Raw genomic sequence first — 16,614 nt, 5'->3', positions numbered from 1 at the left:
TAGTTGTAAAACCCAAAGCAACAAATATCTAAGAAATGGATAAGGACATTGTTGGAAAGGGTGGATACTAAAAGAAATACTTTAGAGATACCATAGAAGAAGGAAGGACAGCATTTGACATCACGGACGGAGGTGGAGCAGTAGTTTAAGATTACACTGAGGTTAGAAACCTGTATGATGGGTTAGGCGGTGGAGTCATCCAGGATGACGATGAAAGGACTGGAAGGGATGATGAGAAGCTCAGGTTCTCCCTGTTGCAATGGAGATGGCGGTGGGATGCCTGTGAGGAGATTGCGGAGATGTGAAAAACTCTGTGAAGTCAGAGTAATAGCGGGAGAGAACTCCTCATCTCCCATTGACTTTGAGCTGGGAATCAGTCAGTCCTGCCCTCCCAGCAAGGCTTGATCTAATAAATCCTTGCAGTTTGTAATCTTTATAAATCCCCGTGTCAGTCTCCTGCCATGAGTGGACAGTAATGAAAACTGAATTATTTTCTCTTTCCTAGAAGTGATTCCCCATGGTCAGTATAAGGAAGGCTGCTCCATCATTAACAACGCTATAACTTTTCTGTGGAATAAATATTGTCTCTAGGGTTGTTCAACAGGAGACTTTTATGAAAAGTTAGCTTGTAAATAAAAGACAGTATTTCAGCGAGAGTGCATCCTGGGTTGTGATTATAGGACACAATGAATAAGTTGTCAGGAGCAGAGTGGAGGCCGTTCAGTGGTACCTAATGGCTGACTTTGCTTTTATGCCTTCCTGCAGTGTTGCTGTAAAGCTGTACAACGATTTGGAGCCCTGAGAAGTGCTCCAGCTCTTTGTCTTCCTCAGACAATAACAGGACAGGAAAGCAGGGATAGGAGGAGGAACTACTGTGAATGAATTTCTCTTTGGAAGTGCTCCAGCTCAGAGAAGAGAGAGTGTATGGGTCAGGAAACATGCTCTTGAACGAAAGGAAGGGGCTAACTAAGAAACTCGTTCAGCACGGTGACCACATCGATTGCAATGTTTAGGCTCCAACCTTATGAAAACACTAATTAAGGAACGAAATGACCCAGTGCTTTGAGGTCAGCATGCTAAATTCCTGTGCATCACACTCCAAACTTTCCAAGCGCAAGTCTTGTAACCAAAGTCACGTGCAGACATCTTTGTATCTGGGTTTTTTTTTTTTAATTCCAGGCAAACATGACCCTTTTTGTTCTTTTTTCTATATTTTGGCCCTTGTTCCCCATCCATTGGAGTCATCTAGAGTGCTCCAAGTTCACAGTCCCACTCCCCCTGAAATGAGTGGGTAGACTTCTTAGGACAACCTCGATTGTAATGGTCATTGATTAGTCCCAGACTGACTTGTCAGCAGCAGGATCAGATTCTTTCGGTATACAATAGCCTACATTATTGTAAGAGACCGACGTAGGTTTGTAACTTTTGGGTGTATAGATGTGACGTTACTGTAGGAATGAATGTAGACATTTTATGCCTGAGTCTTCTTTCGTGGTAATATAAATCAAGAGTAGCCACCCTCAGTCCAGGACAGTTAGGATCATAAAAAGAGAAAAGAATATACTTGGGATGGGATCCGATCAAATATTATGACATTATGCAACGGACTCATCCACGTGCCTGTGTTCTCAATAGCGTGTCCTTGTCAACTGGGCACGATCAGGAAATATGATTTCTCTGTGGTTGTGAATTACCGATGCCATTCCAGCGGAGAGCGAGATCGCTTGTTGTCATGACAACAAAAGAATAGTGAGGTGTTTACTGGAAAGTGAGTTCTGCACAAGCATTCGCATCCAGCTAGATCTGATGATGTTTGAAGAACTAATCTTAAGAGAGTCTATTCCTCCAAAATATTTCCTCTGTGCAGTTTTTACCTTAGGATATATATGGAAGATGGCTTTTTGAGAGCACAGCCCAGGACACAGTGTATGCTTTTGTTTTCAAAAGGCACTCGAGTTCAGTAATGGAAATCATATCTAGAGTACAAATAGCAGCATATGGAAAAACCAGTCAACTGTCGGCTGTTTGTGTAAAGAGAGTTTGTAGCAAAGAGACTTCTTTATAAAATGAACCATATGGTAACTTACTTTTATCATTCTTTAATGTATTTTTATTTTAAAAGGGGTTTGGGTTTGAGCGGTGTGTGAATTGTGATATTACTTTACTCCTTGAGCTTCTCACCTTTTATAAAACTGCATTGGAGCAGAGGATTTATTATTAATTCTCTGCAAAAGCCTGTGGTACAGTATATATATTTAAAAAGTAAAGTATGTGCACACTATCAGTATGTTACAAACTATTTTCTGTAGCTATTTATTCTTTGTAGAAAGTTATGTGTGCAAAATAGTATGATGTAATTATGTATTTGTAGCTTTAGTAACATATATTTGATTATACTTATTAAGGTTTTCACTAATCAGAATATTATTTTAAAATGCATATGGATTTTTAGCTTTTTGCAGGCAAGCATCTGAAGGAATTGCATTGAGTTGTGGCTGAATAAAAGAGTAGTTCTATGTGAACATACTATACTATGGGAGAAATTCTGGAGTTAAAAATCTGGGGTGGATTATTGATACTTGAAATTCTGCAGATAGTGATCGGTCTGATGTCAGTAAGCTGGTATTAATTACAATTATCAATGTGCATGTTTGGGCATTGATGTCAGTGCATGCTTATACCTAGGGGGCTCGGTGCGGCCAGTTACCTGCAGTTTGCATTGTGGGGAGGAAATTGGTGAGACTATTTTCGTAGGGTTCATACTTCCAAGAGTGCAGAGAAAACCAGGCTAGATATAATTGATGTTTCGCATTCTTAATATTTTGAATTGGAAGTGAAAAGTTTTAGTAGCCTGGAGCTCTTTATTTCACAATGAGCTGAACACTCCTGCAAGGTCAGTTTTATTTTGTGTTTGTACAGCACTGAGCACAATTGGGTTCTAGTTTGCAGCGGGTATTCTGGTAATTCCCAAGTAATAAATATATTAATAGAGAGACAGTAATAACAGAAGGAGCTTGGCATTTCACAGGATAGCTTAGCAGCTTGCAGAAACAAACCTTTAGTCAGGCTATACATTGTATTTCTCCATTAGTCTCCAGATTGGTTTTCTAAGCCACAGGATCCTAAAGATTACATTTGACAAAAAAGGTAGGACATGTCACTTTGACTTATGCCGCATGAGACATACTAATTTGTTACTTAACTCAGCCACTGGCAACATAGGTTGGGGGGAGGATGGGACGGGATAAGGGGGTGTGCAGTGGGAAAGGTTTTTTTGGTTGCAGAAAGGCAGTGCTGTCCGTGAGAGTGGAGAAAGTGAATAGATAAAGACCAGAAGTGACAAGTGACATAGCTGGATTTGTCAGTCAGTCAAAAACATCAATGGCAAAAACTATATATTAATCATCTGTTTTTCTTACAAGCTTTAAAACTTTGGGCATGTGCCAGTAAAACAGGACAGATTTTTTAAAAAATGTAGCTCACTTTTTGGTGTCATAACTAATGAGCTAACCATAACTCATTTCCTGTGTCAATAAAACCAACTGGCTAGGATGGTAATTAACCACATGTCTAGCATTGATACCCTCATCCTCCCTCCTCCGCTCCCTCCGCTAATTACATACACTTGCTAAGTCGTGTCTTAAATTAGATCAGAATCGCCAAGGCCGGGGCTGGAGTTTGTTATTGATCTCTGCTGTGGTGGGAGACACTGACTTTATTGGATCTCCGGGTCCTACTGTGAAGACTTATAAGTAGCTCTGTCGAGTTCAGTTCTTGGGAATCTAAACAGTTCAGTACATCTTGATAACACTCTGATAAAAAGCTGTGCAACTCTCGTGACTGTCCTACTTGTAGGTTTTCTATACTATTTTTCCTTTCCCCCTTACTCCCTCCTCAAGGATTCCTCCTCTTATTCTCATTCTGTATCCTGGGAGTGTGGGATTCAGAGCTCAGCCTCGCTGTTGGCCTGCTGATGCTAAGCCAGTGATCATTTCTCGCTGTCCTGCAAGACCCAATTTAGAACTCATTTGCATGGATGGAAATACATTTAAGGGGGTTGCTTATGCTCTTGTAAACCCAAAGTGAGTAGGTTTGACCTCTGGTAGAGCTTCTGGGATTTGCAAACTCTTGAAAAAGGTCAACTGGCATCTTTGCACTCGGATGGTGGTAAACATGAGCAAAGCTTCTTGCAGATGTGTAGCTAGCGTGGTGGATGCATGGCTTTTCAAAACACTTTAAGTGACACGTGTGGGCCAAAGTCAGTTCCTCTCCCTGCTACCCCATGAGTATCTTACACTTGGCAGTTCATAGATTGTGTAGATTAGTTAGGGGAAATGATAGTTAATCTATTATCTCTTGCTGTCCAAGATGCATTGCTGAAGAAGTATGTAAGAGAGAGCTGAGTCGGGCATCACAGAACTTTATTGCATATTTTCCAGATTGTGTCTGTCTGCTGTTGATCCTCCCTGCTATTCATCGTTTTGTACTTGAAATTTTCTTTCACCAGTGCACCCATAAATGCACAATAAAAATACCTTCATGCAGGTGTAGAAAGGGATAGATTGCTGGAAGTCACCAGAGAGGAGCAAATCAAGTTTTATTCTTGATAATAGCTGCATAGTTATGGGGGGAATGCATCATTGTCGTCTTTTCTATTTACAGGAAGAATGCAAACAAATACTGGCTCGGCAGAAATCCAATTCCCAGTCTGATTCTCATGATGATGAAATTTCTCCACCTCCTCCAAACCCAGTGGTAAAAGCTCGCCGTAGAAGGGGTGGTGTCAGCGCTGAGGTGTACACTGAGGAAGATGCTGTTTCTTATGTTAGAAAGGTAACATATTGCCATCTATTTGATTCTAAACAATTCATGATGTCACTTGTTTGCATTTTATTCTGAAAATGTAATTTGAACCGGTTGGGTCATTTTGTATAGCCACTTCCTCTGAGGAATCGTCAAGCAGTGGTCAAGAGTAAACATGAGAAGAACTAGAAGGTTACCAATGAAACAAGGTTTGGAAAAAAATCAAAGGTGAGTGAGGAAGCTGGTTATAGTGGAGGAGGTCTCCTTGGGTGTCACAACCCTCTGCTAGAGAGTTCGTTTTGGGAGTTATCTGTAATATACAGCAGGGATGTCAAACATACGGCCCATGGGTTGGATTTAGCTGATAGAGCTGTTCTTTTTGGCCCGTTGGATTATTAGCAGAGCTGGGGAGAGTACCCTTCTAGGGAATCTGGGGTCTTCAGGCCTCAGTGGACATAGCAATCAGTGTTAGGAGGGTGAGAGAGGGCTGACACATTTCCAGTCAGCAATCAGTGTTAGGAGGGTGAGAGAGGGCTGGCCCATTTCCAGTCCCCCCCCAGCCGCTTTGCCTGTCCACACTGCAGCATCCCTACCTCTGTGACTTCTAGCCCCTCCCATGTGTGCAGTGCTGGAGCCAGAGCTGCCACTGTGGCACACAGCATGGGACATGTAGCAATAGCAGCTCTGTCTCCAATACAGGGCATATGGAAGAGGCTGGTACTGCTACCGCATACTCCAGGTTCAAGCTGGAGCTGCTGCTGCTGCTGCTGTGTTCTGGGTCTGAGCTGAAGCTGCTACTGCTGCCACAGCTTTCTCATGTCTCAGGCTGGGTCTGGTCCTCAAGGAGCCACACAGTTTGAATCCAGCCTGCCTGGGACACACAGCGAGTTTGACACCTCTGATATACAGCAGTAACAGGCGTAGAAACCATAATGTAGACAAGAGTTAGACAACTTCTGGCTTAAAACAACAACTCCACTACAGCACGGAGTTCAATCTGCTCTGGAGAAACTCAGATCAGAATCAGGTCCTTTAAAAAAAAAACCAAACAAAAAGCAGAGTTACCTCTCCTTTGGAAATTTGCAGGCCATATTTTAATGTGCTGTAAAATACTTGGACTCTCTAAAACTTCACTATGGAACAAAAAGCCATTCAACCTGGGGAAACCCATAATTTAACTTAACAGGCTCTTTCCAGCAAAGCAGTTTAAATGAACCTAAACTTCATTGGAAAATCCCAAACACATTGCCATTAACAGTGTGAGGCTTTTGCCCTGTCATGCTCTTAAGCTCTCTTCTTGCCACTATTTCAGAGTGCCATAGTTGTGCACATCAATATACAGACTCATGAAATGAAGAGATCCCTGTCCTGCAGAGCTTTCACAGAAAGGCAAATATATATTGTCCTACCAACTCTGCTATATGCATCACTTCACTGAGGAGATTTCCGTGGGGGTACCTCAGATTATGTAGGGCTGAAGTAGTAACCTAGTCAGATAGGCCAGGTCAAATTAATTAAACAAGACATCCACAGGGCAGAATTTCATTGAGTGTTCGGTCTTGGAACTGTACTGAAGAAAAGCTTCCAGCACTCCATTTTACAGTCAAATGCTCATCCACAGAAAGAACTGCCATTATATTTCACAAGCCCGTCACCCATATTACAATGGCAAAGAAGTTTCGTTCGGTAGTATCGCTTACTGGACCAACAGTAGAGGTGTGAAGGTCCAGCTGGACCTTTTCCAGTAGACAGGGGTGGATTCAGGGGGTGCATTGGTGCAGATGCACCCCCCCTTCTAATGCTGTCACTGCTGTCCCCAGCTGATACAGGTATGGGGGGGGGGACCCCAAAGCTGCTCCTGCCACCCCCGGGGGAAGCAGCTGTGTGGGGAGCCCAGCTGGGGACAATGGTGGGGGTGCACAAATTCTTCTAACCAGCACCTACTCTTAGCCAGTGTGGGAAGGGCAGGGAGCAAAGACTGGAAGGAGAAAACTTCATGCCATCCATGTTGTTCCTGGCTGAGTCTGACTTCCCATACCACCTCTCCCTCAGTTCCCACCCCCAGGTCAGCTGAGGACAGCGGTAGCAGTGTCAGCAGGGGGTGGATCCCCCCTTTTGTGCACCTGCTCCCTGGCCAGCTCCCTAGTGTCTAATGTGGTTCTGGGAGCTCCAACCATGTCTCACTCCTGTCCCCCGGGGTCCAAGGAGCTTTGTCGCACCCCTCTTTGGTAAATCCTGGATACATCCGTGCTAGCAGAGGTCCAGTTTTTGAGCACAAAATACCCTTCAAGTCTAGAAAAGAAGTGGATACAGCCTAGACTAAATACAGTTAGAGCAATGGCTTTTGTTTAACTCCATTTTATAAATGAAAGTGATTTCTTTATAAAAGGATTTTGGTTTTGCTAGAGAGTGTATTGATTATGGTGACAGTAGGCATGTCGGCAGGTTTTGCATCTGTTATTTAGGCAGGGTCTTGTACCATTTGGTGCATGTTGAACAATAGAGAGTTTGAGATTGGGTGTTGTTTGAAAGTCTGCTGCCAAGCAGCTCCAGCTAATCTCTCCTGCAAGCAGCTCCAGCTAATTTCTCTGCCTGCAGAATACTGTTACACCTAACAGTGAAGGCAGCTGGAGGGCATGCAAATAATTCTCGTGCCAGATTCACTGGGGGCAGAGTTAATGTTGTGTGATCAGTGCTTTCACACTGTCTCTTCTGGAGTCTGAGTTTTGCTGAACTTTGAATTGCAGGAGGGCAGGCGATACCACGGGGCAGCCTCAACTCTGCAGTAGTGACATTTTCCTGTCTCTGGATTTAAACTGATTAACAACCAAGTGCAAGTCTTCTATCCTGCAAGGGTATCCCCAGAAAATGTCTCCATCTGCCTGGTGCCCTTGCTGGCTAGCCCCTGGAATGCCAGTTTACACATGGGAGACCCTTTGGTTAATGCCGGTGTTTGGGACAGTCCATTTTTGTACATGCTCCAAACCTAGTTGTCTCACTGAAGCATTTTCTTTCTTTTCTAACTGTAGGCTAACAAATAGCCTCAGCAGCAGGGGGACTGTAAGAGCTCCTGCTTCAGTGTCAGAATAACTTCCAAAAGAGATGATTTAATTTCATGCAAATGCATTTTGTCAATCGTTACTTCTGGCAGGGTTCTTTGCCCCCTCCCCCTTATGATTATATACATCTTTGTCATCCGCTTATGATACAAGCTCCCTGATTACTGCTAGGCCTTCCCTCCTGAGAAGCAGACACCTGGGGGAACTTTCTGTCTAAAGCCAATCAGGGAGGAGCACTCTCCCAGTCTAAGTCAGATAGTACTGGCAACTATCCAGCACGCTCTAAAAACACTATAGTCAAACTATGAATGCATCGCACTGTTTAAAAACCATTTATATGGTAGTTTAAAAGGCACTTTGAACTACTTAATTTTCCTCTTTCTACACTTCTTAATATCTCCTTTAGAAACTTTTAAGAGAAGACAGCATTTATCTCTGCTCATTATGGGCCCAGCCTAACTCTCCTGGAGGGTGAGGGGAACAAAACAACACCCCCCCCCCCCCCCCCCCAACAAAAAACACTCCCAATGGAAATGTTCCTCCATATTCCTTTGGGTTATTTTCTTATCTTCCTAATGGAACCTGAAATTAGGAACTTTGTTTGCTTCTTTCCATCAGCCATGATGTCAGTCCGGCCTTGGCAGTGGGGCCTGGTAGGCAGTAACTGGTTCAAAGCCAGAAGCAGCAGCGGCACAGATCATTTTCTGTGCGTTCTATGACTAGTGCTATTATGATTTTAATTTCTTAAAAGCAGATTGGATTTAAATAATAATCCAAGGGATAGTTTCTTAGACCGCTAACTTGTTAGGAATGCAAAGGAATCGAGTACTAGCCTTAAGAGCTGCATTTGCCTGCTTTTTTTTCCCCCTTTTGTTATCAGCAAATGACTGCCTTGATATCGCAGAGGTTTATTTGGAAGAACCATCTACACTGAGGGAATAACAGGAGAAAATGAGAAGACATATTTTTAAAGCAAGACCAATATTGGCCTTAGACTGTTGGGAACTCGGAGGTTTTAAGACAGTGGCCAAGAAAGATAAAGTCAATAGCCTGAAATCAAGGACTTAGCGTGCATGGGAGAAAATTAGTGTAGTAAGGCTTACATTTGCAGGTTTTTTTGTAAACACATGGCTATGGTGCCACACAAAGAAAGATTCAGATTAAGTGTTATTTTGTTGCTTTATTTCGATAAAGAAAGAAAAAGCTATTCCCTAAGATTTCATCACTAACTGACTGTGCAGGAATCTCATGATACAGGTGACTCAGTTTACTAAGTGGAAATCAAAAAGTGTTTTCTTGTAAGAGGCAATGATACAGTTCTCCCCGTCATAACCACCCTCTTTTTCTCTGGCTACCAGCAAAGCTTTGAGGACCTCTTTTCCATTTTCTTTTTGTCTCTATTGCACAGAAGCCACCTCATCCCATGTTTGAGGCTCTGCCTTGCTGCTTTCATGTTAGAGTGGCCCTTGGAGGCCAAAGACAAATAAGTCAAATACAAAATAGGTTTGTAATAAAGAGGATGGTGCTCAACTGTTGTCTGTGTATGTAAGGAACAGGACAAAAATAATGGACTTAAGTTGTAACCAGGAAGGTTTTGTTTGGATAATAGACAAAACTCTCAGTGTGTGGGTGGTTAAGCTCTGGAACAGATTGCTTATTAAAAGGAGGTTGTGGAGGTTTTTAAATCCAGGTTAGACAAGCATTTGCCTGGGATGGTTTAGACAGGGATGATCCTGCCTCCAACTGGGGATTAGACTAGATGAGATCCCTTCTAGCCCAATTCTTCTGTGATTCTATGTATACACAGTTCTGATTGACTTTCTACACTTTCAAAATACATTGCGTTTGTGAAAATACTGTCAGCTTGTTGAAGGTTCAAGGGTTGAGTTGTATGACAGATCTAGGTCAGTTCTTCATTTGACACTCAGCAGTCGGGTATGCCCATGCAGCTGTTCATCCACTTGAGACAGACAGCCTTTCTGTTCCTGGATGAGCAGTAGGGCCACCTGGACAAGTCAGGACCCCTCCTTTGCCATGGGGAGACAAATGACGGGAAACAACCCTTTAACACAGCAAGAGAACGTCTTCCCTGTGCCAAAATGTAAAGACCCCTCTCCAGCTAAGATTTATTCTCCGATTCATTGGGCATTTTTCTTTTAAAAAAAACAAACCAAAAAACAAACCATTAGTCTCCTTAGCCCTCTTGGGAGGATCAGAGATTTAAAACTAAACAAATAGATACCCAACTCTTTTTTGGTGTGGGGGAAGCAAGAGGAACTTTAGAGGACTCTCTCTCCCCTTCTCACATATTTAACCCCTGCCATTTCTGAAGGGGACTTCTATATAGACTTCTTCCTCTCTGCTGTGTCCATTCCCTCCTGAGTGTCTGTGGCTCTTTCTTGGGCAGAGAGTCTATGCCTTCCCCTCTGATATCACAAGGACCATTCTGTTATGAAGACACTACAAAATATTGCAAGGTGCTTTACTTCTCATACTTCAGACTTTAATATCAGTCTAGATCAGCTTTTTGTCCTTTGCAATTTTCTGCAGAAATATAGGTAGTTCTTCCCTTTGTGCTTATATTTCAAAATTCTCCAAAATACTACCCTTTGCCTTCATTTCTTTTACTTAATTTTACTGTTGGTGGAAATGGTTGTTTTGTGCATGCAAAATTATTTAAAAAATCCTAGATATGAGCGTATATACTATTGAAAATAAAGCAGGAATTCTTTCCTTCATCAGATTTTGCCCATTATCAGGACATTTCCTATATAATAAAAAATAGATTTGTTTTTAATTTTTGAAGCTGAAAGAGTGCATTGATTCATAATTTTAAAGATAGATTAGTTTGGATGCTACTTTGTAGAGGACTATGGAAAGTATTTTCTTCAGTCTATTAAAAATAAGTGAAATGTGAAGGAAGCCTGCAGTTTTATTCCTACTGATTTTTCCCTGTATTTTATAAGGACATTTAAGTTTTCCTCCCCTATATTCCTATTCTGTTTCTTGTATGAGGAATGTTTATTCTTATCCCCACATTGTCAAAATAGAAACGTCTTATTTTCTTAGTGGTTTTATATGAAATTTTAAATTTGACTCAGCATTTAAAAAAAAAAAAGTATTGCCTACATCACTGACTAATGCAGCCTTTTAAACAGAAAAGCCCAACAATGAAACAAAGCCAGAGCCATAACTTTCTTTGTTTCTTCTTCTTACTGCTAGGTTATTCCAAAGGACTATAAAACGATGACTGCTTTGGCCAAGGCCATCTCCAAGAACGTACTCTTTGCTCATCTTGATGACAATGAAAGAAGGTATGAGGTGCTTTTTGAATTAGTGGAATATGTTACCTGGGCTGAAAGCAAATCCTCTATAAAACCTGAAACATCTTGTATTTCAGCTTAGAACGAACTGTTGGTATTGACATTTCTCTCATCAGATATTGGTATATCTGGGTTATAACCAGTTCCACATACTGCTCATATGGTTGATTAGAAACTAAGACCTTGTCTACATCAGGAGCTTGAGCAGCATTGTGGCAACGGCAGTGTGCTCCATCAGTAGAACAACTCATGTTTGGAACTAACTACGCTCTTAACTACAGATTCTTACTTGTATGAGGCATAAATTAACCATTGTCACAGGCAGTTAAACAGCCTAATTATCAGGACATCCCATTAGGGTGCAACTTCTCAGAGTAATTAGGAGGTCATGAATTTCCCATATATTCTCTTTCCCACACACATGACAGAAATCCAGTATAGTTCTGTTGTAAATCTAGGGCATGCCAGAAACCTATTATGATATGTAAGCAATGGAAATGTATTTTCACTGTCAGGTGCAAACTGGCTGGAGAAGGAAAGGGATATTCCAAGGATATTTCAGCAAGGAGGAAAAAAAAAATCAAACAGAAAAGGAATGTTTAGTTTTTCATGCTCTAACTCAGTATTTAGGATTGCAGGTGACAGCCACAACCTCTCCGCACCATTCCTTAGGTCTCATTTAATTCTATGAGCTAAACTATCCACTGCCTGAGTATGGATATGTGCACAAGGGAAGGTTGTACAGGGAGTGCTTCACCTCTCTTGTACAGTCCACATGACAGCTAGAGAATCTGTTGCTGCAGTCTGAGGAGACCAGGGCTTACCATTTCCTTATACTCTCTTGGGAGCAAATTACCAAGAAATATGGGGACCAAATGGCCCCCTCTCCAAGTTATGGTGCACCTGGTGTAACTCCAGAATAGATTTTCCCCTTAGTGCTGTTCGTATTGCAGCACTCAGCTCTTCACCATCCCCCTTCTGAAGGCAGCAGCTGCATGCCACAATCGAGCCTCATAGTAAGTAGAACAAGCTATCACGCACATCAAAAGCAAGTGAAGCTCTTAGACAGATGTATGCATCATGCTTTCGCCAACTAGGATGTAGTGTACAAAGAGACTGTTTGGTCTTTGAATCTCAATGAATTCACTCTTGACATCGTATCTTGAGACTGGACTAAAGCAACATCTTGTCAAGTGCTGAGAAGTCAGCAAGCCAAAATATGCTACCCTCACTGGTGCCAATTTGCATCTTACAGACATACAGCTCAGGAAAACCAGTGGTGTCTGGCTCTGTCTGGGGATCGTTGCATTCTGTCTTCTTTGAAAGAGTGGGGAAAAGGGGAGTACTTCACATACTCTGCTGTAGTGGTTTATTCTCCTGTAGCAGCTCCTCCCAGTCTGGGAATACTGGCTAAGCGACAATTTTTGCTTGATCGGGCCACAGAAAGCAGTTTATAGCCATGACCGAACACAAATGCACAGCTGCAGACAGCTTAAAAATGACCAATCGGATGAAAATCTGACCTTTCATTGCATGAAGTATCAGATGAAGATGTTTAAACAAAATATAGCATCTTGTGTAACTTGTGTCTGTGGAGCTCCCAGCCTGTTGCTGTTTTCAGAAGGGATGGGGGAAGGGAGTGGAGGAAGTTCAGTCTGGGGATTTTTCGGCCTCCACTAGAGGGTGGGTCCGGGTGTATTGGACCCCTCCCTCCCGAGTTGGGGGGCTCCAGTTTACCCACCCCACCCTTCAGCACTGGCTGGGGAGCCCCAAGAATGAGCTCCCTTCACTGTCTTTCCTCCCTCCCATTCTGAAAACAGAGAGCCCTGCCTGGAACTAACAGTGAACTTCTGTTTAGGGTGGGATAACCTTGTAAATCAGAAAGCTTTGCTGAAAATGCTCCAAGTTACAACTGGGAGCTGCACTTCTGTCTGCATCCGTTGTTTCACTTTGGTTGTCATCCTTCCTCTGTCGAAAAAGGGAAAAAAAATAGAGGCATGGCCTCTTGTACTCATCTTTCTTGTCTGAATCAACTCAGAGTAACCTTTGTTTTAACCTGCTCTGGGGCTAGGAGATCTAGGAGCATCCATTGCCCAGCGGCTGTAGAGGTCTCTTGGCGTGTCTGCATGAGACACTTGCTGCGGAGCCATCTAATTGGCTCCACAGTAAAATGTCACTGTCTATATGTGTGGCTCTATTAGGTTATAGTAGACTAATAAATGCTGCTGCAGGGTAGTCCAGTTAAACGCAAGTACTACTCTGTGGTGGCATTGTTTCGTGTACCGCAGTGGATGTGTAGACAATGACAGGTGTGGCTGGGGCATAGGGGTGCTTCAGTGCCAGGCTAGCCCGCAGGCAGCCCCTACACTGAAGTATCCTCGTGCCCCAGCCAGCCCCTCTGCAGCATGTGGAGCATGATTGGAGCAGCCCAGGCTGGCAGAGGACCTGGGGATCAGCCTGTCAGCCCCAGGCTGGTCTGACTTGGTTCCACGTGCTGCAGTTCAGCTGGCTGAGGAATGAGGGCACTTCAGCACAGGGGCTGCCTTTTGGCTAGCCCCACAGTAAGGCACTCTTGTTCCTTAGCCAGCTCCTCCACAGCACGTGGAGCCCCATCAGAGCAGCTCTGGGTTGGCAGGCTGAAACTCTGGAGTAATATGCTGTGGAATTTTTTTGCTCCCAGATGCACATTCAAATGGTATGCCTGGGACCAGATAACTCCAGAGCAATAGTCTCTGGGGTTTATTCTCATGCATTATTCACACATGTAGACGTAGCCTCTGTGTACAGTATCAAGCCATGAGTTATGATAGCATGTTGGAAAACATCCTGCATGTATGTTTATTACACATGCTTCCAGTTAGCCATGTGCTCAGCTGTATGCTGCACTGGGATCTAAGATAGTACTGTTCAAATTTACGCCCAGGGCATTATTTTGGATGGTCTGTAGTAGCCTGCCTTCCCAAACAAGGCATGATGTAGAACAGGCCCAAGGGCTGATTTCTCAGAGGTATTGACAAATGTTTTTGATTATCTAAAGTGCTGAACAGAAAGCTTTACCTGGAAGGGGACTAAGAGCTCAATCCTGTACCACTGGGCCGGTTTCCAGTGACTTGGATGACAGCAGGTTCACATCCGAGGGTGAAATCATGACCCTATTGAAGTCAGTGGCAAAATGCCCATCTATTTCATTGAAGCTTGAATTTATTCCTGGTTCTCCCTTGGCACAAGAGTGCTAGCCATGATTAGAAGCTACAGCAAGCTCCAAGGAACAGATGGCTTTAAGCCATACACACAATTATGCTTTATGTACCTCACCCTTAGCCAAGGATCTGGCTTATTGTGTACATCTTGACTAGAAAGTCTCTCATTTGCATAAAGGTCCTATAGAGCCATTATTGAATTTTCTTTGAATTGACAAAAAAAATTAACAGAATGCATGTTGTTTATACAGTTTTTTAATAAATAATTAAAACTGAATTCCATTTATGGCAGTAACAGATTAGCAAACACACTAGAGTTGACTTTTCTGCCAATTTTAATGATGAGTGGATTTATCTTACCTCTTTGAGAGCTAAGGGGAGAAAGAGAGACAACTGTATGTTTGTGTGTGCGAATAAGTTAAGATTAGTGAGTTGCTACTGACACATGGAGACTAGGGGTATGTTTGCACTATAGACTGACCCTGCTGTTTTAGCCTTTGCTCAGAAAGCCTCAGACTTTGGATCTGGTCTCATTGTCACAACTGGGGGTTATAGTCAAGCCTGGGTCTCGCTCTAGCATGGGCTCCAATCTGCCCACTCTGCAGTGAGGATGTTGTTTAGCTCATGCAGATGAGCTTGTTTGGAAAGTCCTCCACTGCTGTCCTACAATTCTGAGACTTGTGTGTTACTGCTCTTCTATCCACTCACTTCCCTCTCCCCTACTTTACACTGAAAGCTACCTTCTGGCTTATATACGTTTGGTTGGCATTTATGCCTTTATTCCATTTTCTGCTGTTTCAGCTCGAACAGCCTCTGCAGATGCTGTCCCAGCTTAATTTAGCTGGCCAGAGGGGAAAACCAGGTTTCTGGTTGGCCTGTAGTATAAGCATCCCAAAGAAGCCGATGGAGATAGAATCAAGCAGACAGCTGTCCAGGGCACAGGTTTCTGTTACAAATCATAAATGGTAACTACAGGTAGGGGCAACACCCTGTTCATTTGCTCTCTTGACAAATTTGACTAGGTCTTTTTGTCATGTTGAAGTTTTCCACCACCTTAAATACCCAGGAATGGTCTAAATTTTAGACTGAGGCCACAGGGAACTTGAACAGCATCAGAGAAGATCTCCAAACAAAGGGGTAAGAGTCAGAAGAATGGACACCAGAAAAAAGCCATACTGCTAGGACAGGGCCTGGAGTAGACTATTTGACTGGATGAGCAAGGAGATATCTTGAGATCTCTTCAGCAATGGACCAAGGAACCAGTGTCGAAAGGCAGAGCTGGGAGAGTTGGACCCATATCCAGGTGAGTGGCACCAACCATCTTTGTTGTTGTTGTTGGGAAAGTTGCAGCCTAAGTGGGAGAAGTTTCTGGGTTGTAACCAATAAGATTCAGTCCATGCAACATGTAATGGGATAGCTTTAGTCTCAGTTGTGGACAAGAGGCATCCTGTTTTTCCCCCACTCTCCCTTCTCCATAACCCATGTTGCCCAAGGTTTGAACTCATTAAAGAAAAAAAAAAAGTCAAAGCTGAAATAGCAGATTTCATGAGCATAGGTGCATATTTTAGCATATCTGTCAGTCTTTGTTGCTCTGTCACCAGTAGACAGACACAGTATTACACCACTACTAGCACTGTGCCATATATCCTAGATTATAAAATGGTTGAATTAAGTGAAGAAATCCTTTGAGGATGGAAATACTTGGCCTTCTACTCATTCATTTGAGGACCAGCCCTGTTCTTAGAAAGCTACTGCATGCTAATTCCACATTCTGTTAATGCTTGCCTGAATTTTCCCAGGCATAGATGCTTGAGAATGTTTCTACTGAAGAGACTCATGATAGTCAGTGATAATCCTGGATAGGCTGAGTTTATAATGACTGCCCTGTAGGTTAGAAGTCCTCTCCAGTCCTTCATAAGCTGTTCAGGCAATAGGTGTTGAAAAGTCTCCTTTGCCTGGGTAGATGGAATTCTATCACCAGCATGCTAAATTTGCTGTCCCTTTCTTAACATCTTTGAGGGCACTCCATGATGCATTAAAACCAAGTCTGGTAACAGGTCTCTGGTCTGATGACCTTAGTTTCTAACATGGCTAACTCAAGCTATAAGAGCACATTGTGTAAAGATGGACTTGCACAATGTGAGAAAAAGTGAGCAAAGTATCAATCTGTAGAAATGCCATGGTGCAGACTATTCCAGAGGGGAAAAAGATTCTTTCCTTTTGCTCCAT

General features: G+C 42.9%; 1 protein-coding gene across 1 annotated transcript in view; it reads left to right on the top strand.

Moving 5' to 3' along the window:
* Positions 1-16,614, top strand: part of PRKAR1B (protein kinase cAMP-dependent type I regulatory subunit beta) — a 125,016-nt gene that overhangs the window by 15,519 nt on the left and 92,883 nt on the right. The window contains 2 exon segments of the mRNA XM_025215797.1: positions 4,663-4,833; positions 11,085-11,176. Of these exon segments, the coding sequence (XP_025071582.1) occupies positions 4,663-4,833; positions 11,085-11,176 (263 nt within the window).

The sequence above is a fragment of the Alligator sinensis genome, unplaced genomic scaffold, assembly GCF_000455745.1.
Source record: "Alligator sinensis unplaced genomic scaffold, ASM45574v1 scaffold1084_1, whole genome shotgun sequence".
In the NCBI taxonomy this organism is placed as follows: domain Eukaryota; kingdom Metazoa; phylum Chordata; order Crocodylia; family Alligatoridae; genus Alligator; species Alligator sinensis.
This window is presented reverse-complemented; position numbering and strand designations above follow the sequence as displayed.